The following is a 16752-nucleotide window of genomic DNA, read 5'->3' as shown; positions in this document are numbered from 1 at the left end:
TCAATGTGTGAGATATAACGAAAAGAAAACTGAAGAACACTTACATTCTGGAGCCTTCTGTACACCTACTCAACTGTGGCCCACTATAATGCCAAAACAATTTTTTTTTTTACTTTTTAACATGAAATTAACCTTTAAGTTTCATTTGATGAAGATGCCTTTTCTGACAAAAATTGTTTTCGGAAAATCACCACTTTGACACATATTTAAAATAACAATGATTTAAAGCTTGTTGGCGTGTCCAGTATTAATTTAATAATAACATTGGCCCATGTTAACCCTTTATTTGTAGATTCAGACACTGGCCAACCACTGTTTTTAAAAATCACTGACAACAGATATGTACAGTCCACGCATACATGTTTCATGTGTTTCTAAAAGAAAATGCATAAATATGAATAAAAATTAAATATGACCAGGTATTAATTGGATGATTAGGTAAATAACCATTTGTATTCTCTATTGAGTCACAATTGCCCTGTCTGGAGGCTAAGGGTCTAAACAATAATTGAGTGATGGAAGGAAAGATGGAGATTCCTTATACCCGTGACCTTCTGTGACCAAAGGTTCAGGTCCTGGTATCATTCCAGTAACAACTGCCTTCTGAACACACTTAAACAGTTGTGTAAATTCTTATTTACTGTATCTCTTACAAAAAATGCCTAGCTATCTACGTTTGGGGAAACCAGAAGGACACTAGGAGTTAGGGCTGTTAGGTCTGTGAAGATTAAAGATTTCTCCAAGCCCATAGTTTCTCACCTTTCTTCACCCCTCTCCACTTTGCACCACCTGAGTGGCCTCTCTACCTCCCCTGTCTCCTTCCCTCTCCCAGCTTTTGTTCTTTTGTGCTACTTAATCTTTGCTTATTGCCCTGTCTTTCTCACACCTGCAGAAGGCTCCACAGCCGAAACGTTTTGTTTTTTCTCTTCTCTTTTCAGCATGGAATAAACCTATGACTTTTTCCATTTGTGTAGATATTGACTGGCATCCCGTCCAAGGTGTATCCTGCCTTCCTGCCAGTGTTTCCTGTTGGATAAGCAATTAATGAAAGTGATGTGATGATGATAAACATATTGAACTATATAGTAACATAAAGTAACTGATTCTTACTAATCCTTTCAGGTTCCTAAGGAAGTCAGTGATGCTCCCACAATACATTTTATTTCATTAGACCTTTGCTTTATCTACAACATCAGAGATGGAGTCTACCTCAATTACAGTTCTTACATGCACCACTTACATGAGGATTAGGTATCATAATATGTTGAAATCATACATCCCTGTATTGTAAATGCATTACATTAGGCAAGCTTTTATGCTTTGACTTGTACCAAGTTATATGTAACAAGTTAAAATACATAGTAACTTCAGTAAACAAATTTGTACCTAACTGAACTTTGGATCATTTCCAAACCAGAACAAGACAATCAAAAAACAGGGAATTTATTTGAAAACTTTTTAATTATAGACAGAAGGACTAGGAATGCGCTAGTAGCAGTGTTGAGATATACAAAGCTAACCTATGCTGTAATGCAATGTAAAGGTTTGTAAGCATTTTAAAGTCTTGAAATAAAATATAGTATAAACAATCCTGATATGTGAAGTGTGTTAACATTTTGACATAAAGGAACATTTTAGGCAGAAATTCCGGAAGTGGTCAAATTGAAATCTCACACTTCCACTCTCTTACACGTAAATATTTGTATCCTTTGCACGCATCTCTCCCTGCTTTCATCTATCCTCCCTCTAACCTCATCTTGACCCTTCCAACAAACTTCCTGGTTCATTCAGTGGGGGATTTGTCAGCTTTTGCCTCTAAGGTCAAGGCTGACATTTCATCCAAATATTAACATTTAAAACACTATTGCTTTAAATCCTGTCATCTTACTGTATTAATCAGAATTTGACTGAACTACTGAGACACTACTTGAAGTAAAACAGGCTTTTTTGATTTTATTTCACATCACATTTGTTCAATGATCAAATCACAGAAAATGAATGAGAAAATTCTAAAGGAATTCAAAGAACTAGATCACAGATGTTGAATGATTTGCAGTAGTGTTTCCTTCAACTACTCTCTTAAAAATACACACGAATTCAGTTTCTGACAGTATTTTAGCAAATTGCTCTTCAGATTAAATGGGGGGACATTTCTAAGTGTGTGGTGAAAATGAAAAGCTGTGATCAAAGTTCCAGGTCCTGGTATTCACAGACATTCCAGTAACTGCTGAATCAGAAACTTCAACACTCACAGCCATCGATTACAAATCCAAAACCCAGTGTTCAGTGACAACCATCAGTTACTATATTTTCCACCATATCCCCTAGGTTGCTGTTTCATCCTCTGAGATTGTTATCATTTTATTTTATGCTCAAATACATTTTAGATGCACATTTTTCACATAAATATGAACAATGTGTTCTTGAAATATATTGATTTTTCAATCTGTTCTTAAATGCATTTAATCACTTTCAAATATATTTCCATATTTCTGCCAATATTGTAACATGTTTAAAAATAAACTCAAATATTCTTAAGCAGACAATAGACAGCATAGTACATTAAAATCTTTAGTCAGATTGTTTCAGAATGGATTTCTTTTGATGTATTAAAATTAAAAGTAATCCCTTGGAAGTAATTTTATATAGACATGTGTACATGGAAGGCAATTTTCTTGCCCAGATTTTCACAATTTCTTAAAAACAACTATTTTTGAAGTATTCAAACTAAGTTTGAAGTATTTAATTACCTAAAAGGCCTGTAAAAAGCTGTTAGATGAATGTTTAGAAATGAACAACCTGATGCAATTAAAGCAAATTATTTATTTGGAACAAACAGAGACTATAAAACTGTACAAATGTATGTAAAAAAGAATTAAACTAAACAATTATGTTAAGAAGTAGCTCTGATTTGCTGTACATTGGTATATCCCCTGATGACAGTCTGGATCATTTACTGTAGCTGTTCTGCTTCCACAAATCTTTAACCAAGTAGCTGTTCACTTCTGACCTTTCACCTGTTGTAAAGAAAACAGATTTACTAACCAAACAGTTTCAGTTACTTCACTTTTTGTTTCCTTTGTTACATGTATGGAAATAATCTATACAGGAATGAATTAACAAAAGCACAGTATAGCAGTATTTCTACCAGTTTCCCTAAGCAATACTATGTTTCTTGACATTACAGTTTTTTATGATACTTAAAAGAAACCCTAATCACTCAGATTTCCAAGGTATTCTAAGAGAAAATATAAATAATTTGGGTTGTATTGTCACAATCTTGTGCTGCACTGGCTAAAATCACAGCTAAAATCACAGGTGCATCTGTCTTCCTCCAGAACAGATACAGGTCAACACATCAAGGCATCAATCAAGGACATGAATTGGTGACAAGTTCTGTTCCTTGAAAGTCACAGTTCAGTTGTTTTATACATTGCATTAGAACCAGTGAAGGCAATGAAAAAATGAAAATAGTTGTTATATTAAAGGACACAATAGCAGCACTGTAGAAAAGTTGTTTCACCAATCGGTTAGAGCACTCGGCTTCATATTGTATGCAATCATTCTGTTGAAAAGGTTCTGGAACGAGACTGCAAAACTGGACTACATGATCCACTTGGGACAAGTCCTTTGACGATCTGTTAATGCCAACAGGAGCAGAACAGTAACATCTTGAACCTGAAAGATCAGGGAGCTTTTTGAAACATTTGAGGATAAAGTGGTATAGTGAGAAATAGCAGAAGAGAACAAGGAATTTTCAAAGACATTGCTTATTCCACTCAAGAAAATGAAGCCAATCACTAAGAAGCTGAAAATGCACCACTCAGACAATAGTCTGACTGCACTCACACCCTGAGCAGGACCACTTTGGATTTCATTCTGAAGCCAACAATGTATTTGAAAAGCATGCAAAGTTTTACAGTATGTTAGTTAGTTAGAAAGGAAGATGCTATTGTTGAAATTAAACATTTTAGTTTGAACACAAAGTGTTACATCTGGCCAACACAGAACATCACTCATTTAGCATCTTCCCTACTGTCAAGAATGGTGGTGGCAGCATTATGGTATAGTGTTGCATTCATCAGCAGGGACTGGGAAATTTGTCAGGATTAAGGAGAAAATGGATGTGTCCTAGAAAACAGTCTGCTTGAGTCAGCAAAGAATTCAAAAGTCTGTGAAAGGTTCATATTTCAGCAGGACAATGACCTGTAGCACAAAGTCAAGTAGAATTCATTCAACAAGAAGATAGTGAATGTCCTTGTCAAACTCCTGACTTGAATCTTATAGAAAGATTACAGAAAGACTTGAAGATTGCAGTGTATCAAGAACTCCAAGAAACTTGTTAAAATGGCCATTCACAGGAAACATTGGTAGAAATTACATGTGCAAAGCTATCAAAGGTGCTTCCACCAAGTACTGATATTGAGAACTGAATACTTATGCAATGAGTACATTTCAGTTTGTATACTGTTGACTGATTTGCTACCACAGCATTTCCCCAACAAATCATTATATATAAATTATTATCTATAATTATATGCGATAAATTAAATGTATTTACCTTTACATTTTACTAACCTTGAGCACTCTGCTCTTACTTCTTCTTCCCCCCAAGCGTTAAGCTCTCACTTTTCTTTTTTTGTACCTGAAATTAAATATGAAAAGCAACAGGATATGACTGCAATTAGCATGGTTTCTGAAGAAGTCTCCCTCGGTGGCATGGTGGGTAAAATTGTTGCAGTCTGGAACCAATTTCCTAGCCTTGTGCTTGAATCAGTGAATGTAAATATGCCATGCTAATGGAAGCATGCATTTGTTTTGCTAATACAGCTGAATCAACATTTTACTTAGCCTCACACGATTTCAGGCCTGGTTGCAGCTGAAATCTCTGCCTAAGAGATCTGATCTCCAGACTATTATTATACATTATACATTATACATAAATAATTCATTCTTATGTTAAATTCAGACAGGATGGTGAATCTTGTCTAAACTACATTCCCCAGAAAACTATGGGAAATTAATAGCTATAAACAATTTAACCAAATGACAATTTAAAAGCCAGGATGAAGTGGCTTCTGGATTTCCACATCGGCTTATGGGGACATCCTTTGGCGTGCATTGGGTGAAAGAGCTGTGTGAATGCAGGCAGGCAGTGTAACCTCTTGGGTTTTGTTAAGTGAGGGAATAAACAAGTCCCATTGGGAGATAGCTTTTATTTTTGTGGGTATTTTATTGAAAAGTTGAAAAGACCCTAGCAGCAACTACCCTGACATGAGGTTACTCATCTGTGGTGCTTCTAATTTTCATTCTACCTGAACTCTTAATAACTTAATTGATTTTGTTATTGATTTAATGTGTTTGTACTACAATGGTTTCCTAATATTTATTCATGAGTTTGTTATAAAACCAGCAGAGCTGTGACTCCCCAGGACCAGGAAAGAGTCCAATATAATTATTTTTTATTTCCTTTGAACAAATTGAAAACTTTTAATACTCTTTCTTGTCAGTGTGAGACCAGATGTTGGGTGAAGGGGGCTTGCCTCATTCATGGCATCATCAATCTGTTTGAGCTCCTCATAGCGATCGCGAGATTCCCTCAGGGGCTGAACCATCACCTCTTCAATCTGGGGAAACAACTGTAGGGATGAAGACAGTACTCTTAGTAGGGCCTGCACTCCAAGTTCACATCTTATTTCATTAGAAAAACAGCTACTAAGATAATTGAAAAAGACAGCTTATATTAATAAACTACTATCAACAAAAGGAGAAAGAAAAAACACTGTGGTTTCCGGTTTATAAAACATTGTATTGAAGTCACTACCAAATGACTACTTTCATGAAATACACAACATACATACAGCAAGGTATTGCACATAGACAGAAAAAATGCACAAGGTAAATATTAAATAAGTGTACTGAACTAGGGAAAGAGATGTACAAGTGATAGCAACAAGAGAGTACAGGGAAAGCAATATTAGAAGCTTGGTTACTTTATTACGATTAAGAAAAAACGAAAAATGCCATGTTAAAATCATACAATATGTAAATCAGACTTCACTAGAGATATTGTGCTCAGCTTGTGTCATCACACTATGTGAAAAATATTATTGTACCAGGGGAGTGTAAATATTGGATTATCTACATTACAATGGAGTAACTACATTTTTTAGCCAGAAAAGAGCAGATCATGTGGGGCCTTGATTCTCACATTCAAAATCTTGAAAAGCATTCAACAGAGGGCACCTTCAAGACCAGCAGCAATATGGGAAACTGGGATACATTAGGAAATTAATATTTGGAAATTTTAAGACAGCAGACACTTCTTTAAACAGAGGGTTGTTGGAGTCTGGAACCATTCCTAGTCTTGTGCTTGAAAATTACAGTGTAGAATCCGATAAGAAACAGCATGATTGGTCACATGTAGCCTCATTCATGTAAACATTCTTATAATCTTATGTTTAGCTTCAGGATGGTATTAATATCTCATTCGGATTGATATATCGTAGGAATCAATGGGTTTCAAAGGATTCTAAAGAATCTCTTTATAACTTTTTTTAATGATGAAAGATTTTCCAGGTAAAATGTATACAAAATCATTTTCAAGTTTCATATTTTATTTTAACATTACGTTTTTCTATTTAATTAACTATTTACATGATGGAGGTTATATATGGAAATATAATAAGAAAAAACACAACAAAAAGGTAACACTCCACCCAAAAAAGGTTGACTCATCTACTTTCATAGATTAAAATCAGGTCTCAATGGGGCGAGTAACCCCAAGCTTGCCAGTATTTGCTAAAGCTTTCAGCCTGCAACCTAAGAGAAAAAGCAATCTTTTCCATTATATAAATCTTCACAATACTGATCCATTATTTAGAAGCTGGGGGTTCTTTAGTAATCCATTTTGTTGTGATTGGTTTCTTACTGAAAGCTACTGTAAAATAATTCCTAGTATATATTCTTTACTTCTGAGGAATCAAAAGTTACCCAAATGTATAACAGTGAACTCATATGCCTAGGGTTGCTATATTATTTAGCCCTAATGTATACATTGTTGTATTACTGAGCATAACCAAAATATGTGTAAATGAATTGCCACTTGCTCTCCACATCTCTTTTGTGAAAATTCTTTTTCTTGAATTTTAGGGCTGATAAAAAAATAAGTCCGTATTCCCAACAAAAGTTTATCCAAATTTGTGAACTGGAATTTTGTTGAAAATTGCATGTTTTTTTCATGTTTTGCAGAAATGTTCTATCATTTTCTTTTCCCCATTTTATTTTAAAATTCTTTTTTTCATATATTCAATGTTTTATATGCTTTTGATATTATTTTCTTCTGGTTACTTTTCTGGTAAGCAGCTATGAAATCGTCCAGCAGTTTTTTGCCTTGCTGAGTTATCTGCTATAAGTCTTTTTTTCCCAGGTTATATTGTTGTGATAAATCTTTTTCAGATGATTCTGTTTTGTCATGGTATATATTGCTGTAATCACTCTCATAGTCCTAAAACATGTATCAAATCTTCCAGAGGAAGTATCTGAATACCTACATTAATATTTTAACATCTTTCTCCAAGTTATAGGTTTTTTTATTTTAAACCAAATATTAATTGGAATTGTTACCCAAGGTATAGCTATTTTATACACAGTCTATGCCAATGACATATCCTCCAGAACCATCTGTACTAGAAATCCATCTGTGATCAAAGATCTTCCATATTGCACTATAATTTTGATCGCACTAACAGATCAGAAATCTAAGATGAGCTGCTTGGTAATATGATTTTGAATTTGACAAGGATAAACCACCTTTCCCCTTGGTTAATTTGAGCATTTTAAGAATAAATTGTTAAGAGTAGAGTTTTAACTTGTAAAAGTACCAGAATGGATTAGACCGCAATTGACTCCCATAAACACAGAATATATTTTCAGAGGATATGCAAAGCTAGCACCTTTACCTTCATCACTGTCTCAAACATGGGGATGAGGACAAACTTGATGAAGCCAATCTGAGCAGTAGGTTTGGTCACCTTGTCTCTATCCATGAAAGGGGCAACTGGAAGGCCTTCTAACTTCTCTCTGTCACTCTAAAAAAGGTTAAAGCTACAGTTATATTCCCTGTAATGGATTCAGTGTAAGAATACACAAACTGTCACTTGCAGCACCAATATCCTGGAAATGAGGCTTTTCCCACCTTAATCTGCGATCTTCACTGTTCATTGAAGCGACAACAGCCATCTTGTAATATCCAGTTCAGTTTGGACTGGAGGCACACTTACAGTACAACACTTTAAATGCCTTGATGACATTATTAACCTCCCAACACCAACAACATTTTGGCAAATGTTTATCTATTCTAAAATATTCTTTAGTTATATAAATATATTCATATGACATTCATTACAATCACTCAATTACTGCATCTCAATTAGTTTACATGATGTTCAGGCATTTTAAAAGTGTTTAGCTTCAACTATTTATCTGCAATCAAACTTTTCCTTGCTACTGTATATACAGTAGATCAGGGATGAGCAATTCTAGACCTACAAAAACATTTTATCTAAAATATTTCAGTTAAGTAATTAATACCAGGGGACACTGCAGCTTTAATAGTGGATTTCTCTGCAGTGGATAGAGTAAGTATTATAATATATCAGGGTAATTAGTCTGTGCAGCCTAGTGCAGTAAAAATGTAGGGACCAGAACTAAACTATACTGTAGTAAAATACTATGGCAAATTCACGGATAAACGTTCATGGGAGTTTCGACTTGTTTTTTGATCACAGTGCTTAAATACTTTTGCAGTGTTATTGGAGTGGCTTCTTTAATGTACAGTATCAGACAAGTTAGGGTGTTCCTGCCTCAGGAGGGTTTACAAATGAGTAAAATCTTGCCTGCATGAAGTACTCCTCTAGCAGGCAGTCCACCCAGGGCTCAGCTACTTCCATTGGGCGGACCTCATTGGAAATGTCACAGCACTTGATCAGCACCATCTTCAGCTAAGACAAGAGACAAAATATCTGTAAGCTCTCACTTTTCTTTTTGAAATGAAATATATAAAGCAACAGGATATGATTGCAGTTGGCATGGTTTCTGAACATATATCCCTTGGTGACATACAGAGGACATACAGTAATACCTACTGACTCTGAGTCTATATCAGTAACAGTGGGGCTTTACGGCCTGCTGGATTGTAATTCAACAAAATAAGACAGTACTAGAAGGGGGTGAATACCTTTACAAGGTGCTGTACTTCTGCCCCCCAGTGTTTTAAATCAAAACATATTGAAGAATATAGGTGTTGTATTAATCTAGACTAGGAGTGGTCAAACTTTGCACCTAAATTCAATGACATACTGTAGCAAGTCTTTTCTCCAACATATCCTTAATTATCAGAGATTTAAGAGATTTGCTGGGTTTCTTTAGTGTTTAAAAGATAAATTAATTGCTTCGGATAGTGCAATGTCCTGTAATGGGTGCTAGGGTTCAATACCCCTGGGCAAGACTGACCACTTTCCTTGACACAGTTTAAGCAGCAAGGTGTAGGATTTGGAAATATATTTTCTTGTTCTTCTAAAAGGCATTTTATTAATATTTAATCATGTTCTCATAAAATGGTATTAGAACCTAGTCTGAGTTTTGTTTTTTTCTCCATTAGAGGACAAAGAGAGGCCACTCACACAAGTCACATGCTCTTCATTAGTAAAGTCAAAGTTGTCCACTTTCTGCTTGAAAGAATCCAGTATCTCCCCATGGCGGGCCATGTCTGTGGCTAAAATTAAAGTTATTGTTCCCTGTAACAAAACAAATCAATAAGTAAACTACCAAAAAACCTTACTAAATACTAAATTTATTGAGAAACCAACTTCTGTAGGCTTCAATATTGGAATTGCTAAATTTCTTAGTATTGTAAATAAGAGAAAACAGAATACTAAGCAAGATGCATTGGAAAAAATGTAGGTCTGTTAATATTAATCAACTTATTAAATGATACATTGCAACTAAGGAAAACTCAAATAATAGATCTGATTACGGCAGAGCATGTGTATGACTATGATAATAATAACATGAATAAGATTAACAGCCATTTAAAGGTCAGAAAAATGTCTTTAGATTATTAGGAGAAATGGGGGACAGTGTATCTCACTTGTGTATGCAGCATTAGGGCTGAAGAGCAATAACCTGCTAAAGCACCATATCCTCTAATCTGGGCACAGTGGAAAGAGTACCACATGGAGCCTCACTACTCGTGGACAGATTATGATAAAGGGAGATCAGCCATCTTTCCAGAAGGAACTATTCAGAGTAGCTAATCCGCTCAACCAACATGTCTTTGGAAGGTGGGAAGGGACTGCAGCGCCCTGAGAAATGGGCGCAAACATAGGGCACAAGCACACAAGTGCCACACAGAGGTGCACAAAGCTGGAATTGAACCCAAAACCCGAGGCCTCAGAGGCAGTAGTACTCTATCACCAAGCTGCCTTTCACAGCATCTGATAAAGCACTAATATTAGTCACATGGAGGTATAAACCTATTATGTGCAATTCAGCAATTGTAAAATAGGGCTTAGTTTAATTATTTAATATAGAGATTAGTCAAAGTTATACATTATTCTTAAAGAAAATGATTTTGATATACTGTTTAATTTGTATACCAAATTTTATAGTATATCACATACTCAATTTATTGAATTGGTTGTTTACAGAGAGGCACTTAAAACACAACAAATGAATAGTCAAGCTAACAGCATATGTTGTATTTTTAGAGCTTCTTGATATATTTATATTCAGTTTTATTTCTGACAGCATCCTGTAAGCACCTTACTGTATAAATATTCTACCACTCAACCATAAGTAAAATTAAAAGTCTTACTAAGTTTTTGCCATTGCATAATTGCCTCTGCTGTGATGCAGTGATCTACCAGCAAACTTATCTCAAAGTCCCCAATTTGCATTTTTCATTTAGATCATCAATAACCTTTTTCACCTTTTTAAAAAAAAACACTTCCTTTTCATTTACAGGAAGTTTTTTTTTTCTATTAAATGCTTTTCTTGAGAAAATTGTTGAAGTACTGATATATGCTTTAAGATGAACAGAATGCATTAATAATTTGTTTTGAAGTGTGTGAATTACATTTAAGTCCTCTTGACTCCAAACAACAGTCCAGGTAGTTAGCAATACAAAGGTAGTAATAATAGGACTTTATTTTCCTTTGTACTGTAGACCTGAAAACAAACAGAAACACAAACAGAAGAGAGTCGGTGCTGTGGGAGGACAGTCTGCTCACACCCAAGTTCACAGCAGCTGAGGCAACCACAAGTGTCTGGAGAGTCACAGATGTCCAGACTACTCATGTCTACCATTGTTTAGCAGTGAACTAGTAGCAGAACATGCATTTGAAGAGGCAACCTCTAAGTCAGCTTGTACCTAAACGTCCTCCGAAACAGTCAGTATTAGAATCAGATTAGTTCTTGATTACTTTGGCTTTGTGATCCCTTTGTTGAATACTAATTAAGTTGTTTACAGTTTTTTGAATTCCTTCCTTGGTTTCAGAAATATCCTGCCCTGCATTTAGCAAATAGACCTGTGCTCAGCCTATCCGCAGTGATTCCATAATAAACATTCTTACAAATTCATGGACTCAGATGGTTAATTTCCGAAACCCAGGTGGTTCTCAGTAGGTCTAAATCATAAGAGTTAAAAAAGCCCAGCACTTGGTGGAGGGGATGTGCTGATTTTTAACTCACCCGAAAATATATAACTTTACAAAATCCAATCAAGCAAAGAGAGCAAGCAGGCAATGAATTGGCCAATCAATAATATTTCAGTTAGAATTTAAAACAGGGTCAAGATGAGGAAAAACCCATCTAGGATATAGGACCTCACTAGTCCAACACCCCCAGATTTGCTACAGCTTACAGCACTGGACTATAACTCAATGGCAACTCTTAATTAAATAATTGACAATATTATTGGTAATCAATATAAAAAAGATGTTCTCAGTTCTTCAAGCAGTGGAAATGAAAGAAAACCTAAACAACACCTGGACTGTTATTTAACAGGCCTGGAATTGTTCTCTACTAGTTGAGAGCTTGAAAATAAGATGCTTTGTTTAATTGCACCTGTCTTATCGTTTTGAAAGACTCTGGGTCAAAGTTGGAGAAGATGTTGCACTCTGGCTGTGCCAGGATCTGGAAGGCAATGGCACAGTGGTGATTCTCCAGGGGTGAGATGTCATTGTAGCGCACCGCCAGCTCCGTGCGGGCATTGATCTGGTACCTGAGAGGAAAGAGCAGTAATGAGTGTAGCTGCACTGTAAGGCTGCAGAACTCTCGAAATTTGTTTTTTTCTTTGCTTTTTATTCAGACCTAAGATCCAGGATAAAAAGAGTAATTAAGTGATCCTTTGATATTTGATCTTATGGAAACAAAGACATAAGTGATGATATCTCACTTATGAGATACCATAAGACCTTTGTAGTAGGATCAGGGTCAACAAATGAAAATAATTTACAACATCTGGTCTCTCAACCAAACATCAGATACAGTATATTTTAAAATCATATTAAAATAGTTTTTAGACTATTCAGTCCTCACAGACTGATTACGTAAAGTAGAATTTTCTTTCTTTATGCCTTTTCTTCCTTTAAATCCTTTTGAGAAATAGTGCAATGCAATGCACACACGTCACTGACTTTGACACTGACACTGATTTTTAACTGATATTCCATATGTAAAAGAACATAAAGTATCATAGAGTTCACTTTGTATATGTTGTAAGTTACATCAGCTATTTAGTTGTTCTTAAGCAAATAAGAATTATATTTTGTATAAAATACACATATTAAAATGGCTGAAAAAATTTTCAGTTAATAAGATTTAAATAGGGTGATTCAGTGGTAACAGTGGTTAGCATTACTGCCTTGCAGTGCTGGGGCCCAGTGCTTAATTCTGCGGAGTTTGTATGTTTTCCAAGTGTATGTGTGGGTTTCCCTTACAAAAGGTTTTCTGTAGAGTAAAGTTAAAGTTTTCTGTAGACATGTGTCTGTTCTCTGTTGAAACATATAGGTCATCTACAAACTATTTTCACAGGGGAAAACACAAGAATGAAAACATTTAATACGTGTTGTTGTATCCAGGATGGTCCAGGTCATGGCAGACTGCTGCTGTCATCAGTATCAGAATGTCCACCTGAGTGAACTTCTCCTGTGAAGACAGTCAATCAAAAGTTAAATCAAAACTCCAAACACAAAATGAACTAATTATCCTTTTACATGTGTGTACTAATGGAAATCTAAAAATGCTCTTATGCAAGGTAACTTAACTTCCTTAGGACTACAAACTACAAGATATAAATTCCTTAGTCAGCTGAAACTCTTCAGACTGCCTGTGAATAATGTCACTAGTCTTCAGTGCAGCTAGTGAGACTGCCGACGTGAAGCACCCATGGTTAATAATCCCCCAAAGCTCAGATTCAGAAAATGAAAAAGTATATAGATCTAGTTCAAGTTCAAGTTCACGTTTATTTGTCATTCTAGCCATATACAAGTATACAGTGGAATGAAATATCGTTCCTCCTGGTCCACGGCAAATACAGGACACTGACATAGACATTGCAGACAGGATACACATAGTGCAAAGTGCAGATAGTGCAATTACAAGGTAAATACATAATACAATATACACAACACACTAGGGGGATTTTAACCCTGTTTCTGGAATTGGGGTGGATGCAAGTAGATTCCTGGGTGTTGAAGAGCCTAACAGCCTGTGGAAAGAAGCTGTTACAGAGTCTGGTTGAGCTAGCCCGTACACTGTGATATCTTTTCCCAGATGGTAGGAGGGCAAAGAGTTTATGGGAGGAGTGGGAGGGGTCATCTATTTTACTGGAGGCCCTATGTATGCAGTGTTTGTGATAGATGACAGAAATGGAAGGGAAGGAGGCTCCAATGATCTTTTCAGCTGTTTCCACAATTTGTTGCAGGATCTTGCAGTCTGAAGCGTTGCAATTCCCAAACCAAACAGTGATACAGCTGGTCAAGGTGCTCTCAATGTTGCTCCTGTAGAAAGTGGTAAGAATGGGTGGGGAAGGTTTGCCCTCCTCAGTTGCCACAGGAAATTGAGACGCTGCTGTGCTTTCTTGTCTAGGGAGGTGGTATTGAGGGACCAAGTGAGGTCATCTGTAATGTGTACACCAAGAAACTTCTAAACTTCAAACTTCTAAACTTCTAAGGCGCTTCTAACTTTCTCCACAGGGGAGCCATTGATGTACAGTGGGGCGTGATCAGCGTGGGCCCTCCTGAAGTCAGTGATTATCTCTTTTGTTTTGTTTACATTAAGAGATTATTGTTTGTGCACCAGCCCACTAGTTGCTCCACCTCCTCTCTGTATGGTGACTCATTGTTGTTGCTAATGAGGCCCACCACTGTCGTGTCATCAGCAAAGTTGATGATGCAATTTGAACTGTACTTGGTAATACAGTCATGAGTCATCAATGTGAACAGCAGTGGGCTGAGCACACAGCCCTGGGGGGTGCTCATTATGATGGTGCTGGAGATCTCATTACCGATCCGGACTGTCTGAGGTCTCTCGGTCAGAAAGTCCAGAATCCAGTTACAGAGGGAGGTGTTAAGGTTCAACAAGCTCAATTTCTACATTTTCTAGTAACACTTTTATCATTTTTTTTCAAAAGTGGCCAGTAGACATTTAAATGAAGAAATGATTTACATTATATTTCTAATATTCTGTTAAAAACTAAAGTTTATATTAGTAATCTAAATATTTACAATTGAATTAACTAAAGCAGAGTTCTGAGTCTTTTAAGAAAGGAATTTTCAGGGCTTTCTAGATAGAAGACAGGAGATACTGATCAGAAGTTGTAGGGGTGTGGAAAAACCTGTCTATCCATGTAGTTTAAAACTGACTCAGTGGCATCCTTTAAGAAATGGCTGATGAGGAATCTTGGATCACTATACTACGAGTTACTGAAAGGAATAAAATGGGCAGAATTACCTCTTCTTGCTTATGTTTCATGTTATGATTTTTTTCTGTTTAAATACCACTCATTATGAAAACTGTATAGGAATGAAAATCCATAAAGAAGGCTTATTGCTTCCGGGAGAAGTGAAGATGGGAAACTTCTTGAGTTCTCTATTTGGGCCTCACTTCCAGAGGATGACACGAAGTTCTCCCTCTAAAGCAAAAGTTGTTGGTGAGAGAGAGTCATTCACTTGCTACTCTGAATGTGATGAAATAAGAGGTTGTAGAGGGGAGAACTGGAACCTAAGTGTGGTGCAGTGGTTTGGGAGGGCAATACCTGCAGGCTGCAGAGATGAATCATGCTGTACATCATCTGAGTGACACAGAAGCAGTGGCGGAAGTTGTGAAAAGGGTTGTTCCTGTAGTTGTCATGGATACACAGCTGCAATGAACAAATCAGAGAGGGACATTATTAAGGACATGTGCTGTGCCATAGGGGATCACACTTAAATCAAAATTAAATCAAATCTATCTAGGAAGAATGAGCATTTAGTAAATGTGGAAGCATGTTAAAGTCACAGTAAAATTGACAGACAAAACTTTTGTCACAGTGCTAGACACTGCACATATTTTTGTAAAGAGAACATAAGCTCGGCCTGCACAGTGCTCAGCACGGCTGCCTTGCAGCCCTGCGGTGCTGGGTTCAATCTGCGTGGAGTTTGTCCCACATGTTCGTCAACAGGTTCTCACTGTGCTCTCGGGGGTTTTCCTCTGCTCTGGTTTCCTCCCAAAGTCCAAGGACATGTTGGTAGTTTAATTTGGTTTCTGTAAAATAGGCTCTGGTGTGAGTGTATTTTGCCTGGCGCCCAGTGCTTCCCAGGACAGGCTATGGGCCACTGTGACTGTGAATTGGATATGCAGTTATGGAAAATAATGTGATGTGAAAAAAACAGGTTTCATCTGCAAGTGTGTCATAAATGCCTGGTAATGATTAAGGAGCTTGGAGTGGCTTTTTAATTCGTTTTTGCTATTGGTTTCTAGTCTGAGAACCTTACTAGCTAGATTCTACTTTAAAATAAACCATGAAGAACTATCACTAAAAGGAACCTTGCGTGTAGCACAATATGAATACTTTATAAATTAATGTCTAGTGTATAGTTAACCTATTGATGTGCAAAAACTGTTTTGAAAGCATTAGTAGTTGTCATTTGTAGTCTGCTGATAATTTTCAGACAGCTTGTGTTCAAGATGCACCGTGCTTGGTCTTACCAGCCATCTCTTCAAAGTGATTGGATTAATATTAAAGTCTTTCACCAACGCCAGGTCATGGTACATGTGTTCCAAGCAACTCAGCATCTGAAAAAAAAACATAACTCATCACTCATGATATCACTATTCGAAAAACAGTAAGTGCTGAACCTGATGTTTTGTGTTACTTTGAATTGATCCATAGCACAGGCTGCCAGACTATCAAGGCCTTCTCTTCCTGGTTTCAAAGTACAGCATTAGCGTGCAATGTAGATAGCCTAGAAGCACCATCAAAACATGTCTTGGAGATCGTTGATTAACTGATGCAGTAACTATCAGCATATTTTGACCTTTACAGGTAATAATAAAATAATTTGTCTTTCCAGTCTAAATTCGTAATGGACAAAAACATGACTCATGACACCTTTGTATCTGCTAGTTTTTATGTTAAATGTGTATTTGTTTTCTGATTTGAAATGTCAGTTGAAGTTATAATTTTATTAAACAGATATTTTTTCTTCA

General features: G+C 36.3%; 1 protein-coding gene across 10 annotated transcripts in view; it reads right to left on the bottom strand.

The window, feature by feature from the left end:
- Positions 1-2803: 2803 nt before the first annotated feature.
- pde9aa (phosphodiesterase 9aa) overlaps positions 2804-16752 on the bottom strand; it is a 75621-nt gene continuing 61672 nt past the window's right edge. For 8 of the 10 annotated variants that reach the window (XM_088606982.1, XM_088606965.1, XM_088606956.1 and 5 more), the window contains 10 exons: positions 16252-16338; positions 15320-15424; positions 13127-13209; positions 12127-12283; positions 9684-9797; positions 8898-9002; positions 7962-8090; positions 5544-5639; positions 4579-4645; positions 2804-3017 (listed from right to left, as the gene is read on the bottom strand). In XM_088606982.1, the coding sequence (XP_088463108.1) occupies positions 4595-4645; positions 5544-5639; positions 7962-8090; positions 8898-9002; positions 9684-9797; positions 12127-12283; positions 13127-13209; positions 15320-15424; positions 16252-16338 (927 nt within the window). In that variant the 3' untranslated portion in view covers positions 2804-3017; positions 4579-4594. The remainder of the gene's footprint in view (positions 3018-4578; positions 4646-5543; positions 5640-7961; positions 8091-8897; positions 9003-9683; positions 9798-12126; positions 12284-13126; positions 13210-15319; positions 15425-16251; positions 16339-16752) is intronic. The other 2 variants (XM_088606992.1, XM_088606973.1) reach the window with 2 other exon arrangements.

The sequence above is a fragment of the Lepisosteus platostomus genome, chromosome 2, assembly GCF_059453375.1.
Source record: "Lepisosteus platostomus isolate fLepPlt1 chromosome 2, fLepPlt1.hap1, whole genome shotgun sequence".
Taxonomy (NCBI): Eukaryota; Metazoa; Chordata; class Actinopteri; order Semionotiformes; family Lepisosteidae; genus Lepisosteus; species Lepisosteus platostomus.
The sequence above is the reverse complement of the archived record's forward strand: the minus strand, read 5'-3'. Positions and strand labels throughout refer to the sequence as shown.